The sequence below is a fragment of the Stegastes partitus genome, unplaced genomic scaffold (genome assembly GCF_000690725.1).
Source record: "Stegastes partitus isolate 25-593 unplaced genomic scaffold, Stegastes_partitus-1.0.2 Scaffold1747, whole genome shotgun sequence".
NCBI lineage: Eukaryota > Metazoa > Chordata > Actinopteri > Pomacentridae > Stegastes > Stegastes partitus.
Window position 1 is genome coordinate 87,593 of NW_007579478.1, and position 4,219 is coordinate 91,811.

A 4,219-nucleotide genomic window follows, 5' to 3' on the forward strand; every position below is an offset into this window, starting at 1 on the left:
ACACCACTGTCATGTCTGTCTGATAAAGTTCAACATCAGAACTATTACTTACTTGTTCCTAACAATAACACAATTTTACAAACCTTTATATATTTAGAGATCTGAGGTAGTGACGTCAAGAAAAATGGCCAAAACCTCACCGAAAGAAACAACCTACAATGTGTTAACTATTAAGTTTTAAAGATGTTGGCAGGGAGATGTATTTTTTACTCTCAGACGGCTACGCTCGCTGTTTTGACCTGCTTTTAGTTTTGCTAATAAGCTAAACAACCTGCTCCTGGGTTTACTTTCACACTCCCTGCAGATTCATTTATTCAGTTTTGATGCTGAAAATCCTTTTCGGTGCGCAACTAAAACACCATTTTCATGTGAGTCTCATAAACACACATTTGTAAACTGACTGCCCTTATCTGAGAGCCAGCGATGATGCAACTTGATCGATTAAGCAAAAAATAAAATTGCACGGGAACTGCATTAAAATCTACAAAAACAGAATCTTTCAAACAATTTTCTAATCTCTGCAATTACCGGGGGGAGTGAGATATTTTCCAGTCTGACTTATCATTCAGCATCTTGCTGTTTTCAGACACACCACTAAGGATGCTGGATGTCAGCTCTCACGTTACTTTGTGTGTTTCTCATTTATTTCAAGCGGTTTCCTTTCAGTTCAGTGCAAACGCATCCACAGCCTAAGTCCCTCCTCATTGAGGCAGAAGTTATCTGCTGAGCACCTTGACTCCTGCTGCTTTTGTGAGACAACAAACGAATCGCGGATTATGTGCGTCCACTTCCTTGCAGGGCTTCGCGTGTCGTCAGTGAAGAACGCCGTATGGAAATGCAACCGAACACTCTGCAGTGAATCAGCTCATTAACCGTATGCGGAGGTTTGTTTACGATCTCATCACAGATAAATAATCAGATTCAGAGACAGATGGACGAGGGTATTGCAGAGGCTGTCTCGCACAGAAAAGTGTGCATGTTGCTCTGTTAGCAAGATGAATCTTTCATCTTCAAAATGTTTTAAATTACATCTCAGAGGACGCTGATGTATGATAAGAAAAAAAAAACTTTTAAAAAGTGTATTTACAGCTGTGGATGAAAGACGCCTGGAAAGAGCCAATCTTCAATTTCCAAATCAGAAACAGGTTTCCATGACATACACTATTGCCAAACAGACTATATCCTAAATGATTGACTAAGAAGTAACTCTTAATGCTGGACTTCCCCCCCGTGGCTTCTACAGTAGATGTTGGACCTGCATCAGAGCAGCAGTGAAACAGATGTCTAGCCTTGTGTGGCTGGGTATGAGGGACAGAATATGAGGCATAAAGGCTGTGATTATACATCTGAGTGACATATTTGTTTTGGGATGAGGTGTCCACTGACATAGAAGTAAAAATATTCAGGGTTCTGTGGCTTTTCTTTGTACCTGCTGCTCTTACAATATCTGAGCTGCTGCAGACGCTTTTTAAATATCAGTATATGTTTTTTGTTTTGCTACAGTCTCAGCTGTTTTTTTTACTTTTATTTTATAGGACAGTGAAGAGAGAGACAGGAAAGTGTGGGTAAAGAATGGGGGAAGGACTTGCAGCAAAGGGCCATGAGCGGGATTCGAACCCATGGCTGCTGCATCGGGGACTGTAGCCCCTGTACATGGGTCACCAGCTCAACTGGGTGAGCTATGGTGGCAGCCTTAGCTGTTTTTAAAAAATAAATAAACAAAAAAAAAAAAATCATTGTAACTGTTCAATTCTTTAAGGCAGTGCAGGATTACCGAGTGTTTCCTATAATTCGCTTAGAAGCAAATGAATCCTGCTCAAGATGGTCAAGAGCTTTTCAACGGGGCGTCTTCTTCCTGTAAACTTTGGACATTTCTCAAGACATTCACGAGTAGTTGCCGTGGAGACACGTACGTGAGTTAAATATTAGTGTCCTGCAACATCAGAACTGGTCACGACTGCAGTTGCCTCGGCGCTGTGTTGAAATCTTGGGGCAGGCCGATGTTGCCAATCTCAGCGATGTGCTCTCATTAATTTTGCAATGATAGCGAAGCCCATGACTCATCATTTATCCATGAGCTCACATGATCATGTTGAGGAGATGCGGACTAAAGCCTTGTAACAGTAACATTTCACACATCAGTCAGTTATTTTGATGTAGGCACTAAGATTCGGCTAACTGAGGCACAGTAAGCTTAACGCTGCTGCTCAGCTTGACTGGACTGAGCTCCAACGGTGTCTTTGTGTAACATTAGAAACTGCAGAACACTTTCCTTGGTTTAACTGTGTTTACTTCCAGTTTGTGACGAATGGTAGGCATTGCACAACCCTGCTTTCAAGCTTCAAGCATCACCTGTTTTCTATGGACTGAAATGGTCTGTACGGAGCTAACAGCACCTAAGCTCGTTAAGGGGGAAGTAATTTGAGAGGCGGTATTAGATGGAGTCATTACCAGTGTTGTTCAGCCCAAACAGTAAAGGGCAGGAGATGGCGAAAGAGAGGAACCACACCACAGCAATCATCACCGCCACCCTCCTCCTGGAGCTGTATCTGGTGTTGTAGAGCAGCGGCATGGCCACCGCCGTGTACCTGCAATAACACATACAGAAAACGTAAAGACGACACACGCTCACTCACCTGCATTTCCACATGAGTCTGCACACAAGTAAACTGATGCAACTTCAGACCGAACAGTCGTGCTCACACATATTTCAAAGCAAACGAGCCCAGACAAACAAATTCCCAGTTTCCCCCTCAAACAGACAAAAGCTGTCACTGCTTGTTTCACAGCCACAAGGACACAAAACACACAACTGTCAGCATGTCAGAACCAGTTAGAGCTGTCTGCTGTAAATGCAGGTGCCAACGGTCTTGAGAGAGCTGCTGTAATCCCAACTGCAGGCAGAGGGGTCACGGACTAAACCGCCAGAGAGTTGTTCAAAGAAATGAAGATCGGTTTTCAGTGCATACAGTTTCCAGGACGTCTTTGTTGTTTCAGGTTCTGTAATCCGCAGCATACAGTCTGAAGTTGTTGGAGCTGCACACTCCAGTCTTATAGAATAAAGTCCCTCAGGGATATGTCTGCAGTCAGTTTTAAAGTAGTCTGGTAGGAAAGAAGATGCAGATATTGTGAAGGACAATGAATTGTCTTTGGTCAGCATTTATAAATACATATTGTAGACTGTGTAGGTGTGCACGGCTACTTCTGGAGGACGAAGGGACAATATTGCATTTCACTGAATGCAGTCTTGGCATTAATTACATCATATTATTGTAAATTTATTTGAAATGTGTAAATCAAGGGAAAGCAAATGGCAGCATATGGTCAATTCAGAAAGAGATGTTGCTGCATCATCTCACTTTTTTTTTTTTAAGAGTTTACTTATTTGTTATGTTTTTAAGGCCCACAACTAAGACCTGTAAAATATTTTGGCTGAATTTTGAATATTTTCATCCTTTGTTAGCACAGTTGCCTCGCAGCAAGGTCGCTGGTTTGCGTCCCGGTTTGGACACCCGGGATCTTTCTGCGTGGAGTTTCCATGTTCTCCCTGTGCAGCGTGGGTTCTCTCTGGGTTCTCCAGCTTCCTCCCACAAGGTCCAAAAACATGTTGAGGTTAATTGGTGATTCTAAATTGTCCGTAGGTGTGAATGTGAGTGTGCTTGGTTGTCTGTCTCTAAGTGTAGCCCTGTGATAGACTGGTGACTTGTCCAGGGTGTCTCCTGCCTTCACACTGAGTCAGCTGGGATAGGCTCCAGCCCCCCATGACCCTAATGAGGATTAATCGGTGTATAGATAATGGATGGATGGATATTCAACAAACATATCCATATAAAGATTCACAATGGGACCTTTCAGTGAGGCAAAATAAGCCTCATAGGTTGTTATATTTCAACATGAAGGAAGTCGCATCGTTCTCGTATAATGACATCAGCTTCTCTCAACCTATAAATCACCATTTTGCCACGTGAAAAGAGCAAACAATTTGAACAGTACTCGCCACACAACAAACTGTACTGATGCTACAGGTGACAAACTTCGGTGATGTTCCCAAAAAAACTGTGTGTTTTTTAGTAAGTACTATGGATGCATCCATGTATATCAACTTACAGGAACTTTCTGGGGCAACTTCATTTGAGCTTTTTTTTTTTTTTTAAATTTTGAAATGTCAATAATTAAAAATGTGGTCTCTGCTGGAGCCTTTCAATAATTTGGATCTGCT

General features: G+C 42.2%; 1 protein-coding gene across 1 annotated transcript in view; it reads right to left on the reverse strand.

Annotated features, from left to right (window-relative positions):
* The window catches only part of drd2l (dopamine receptor D2 like), a 20,128-nt gene that overhangs the window by 5,689 nt on the left and 10,220 nt on the right, over positions 1 to 4,219 (reverse strand). Inside the window, exon 4 of the mRNA XM_008302010.1 lies at positions 2,452 to 2,588. Within this exon, the coding sequence (XP_008300232.1) occupies positions 2,452 to 2,588 (137 nt within the window). The remainder of the gene's footprint in view (positions 1 to 2,451; positions 2,589 to 4,219) is intronic.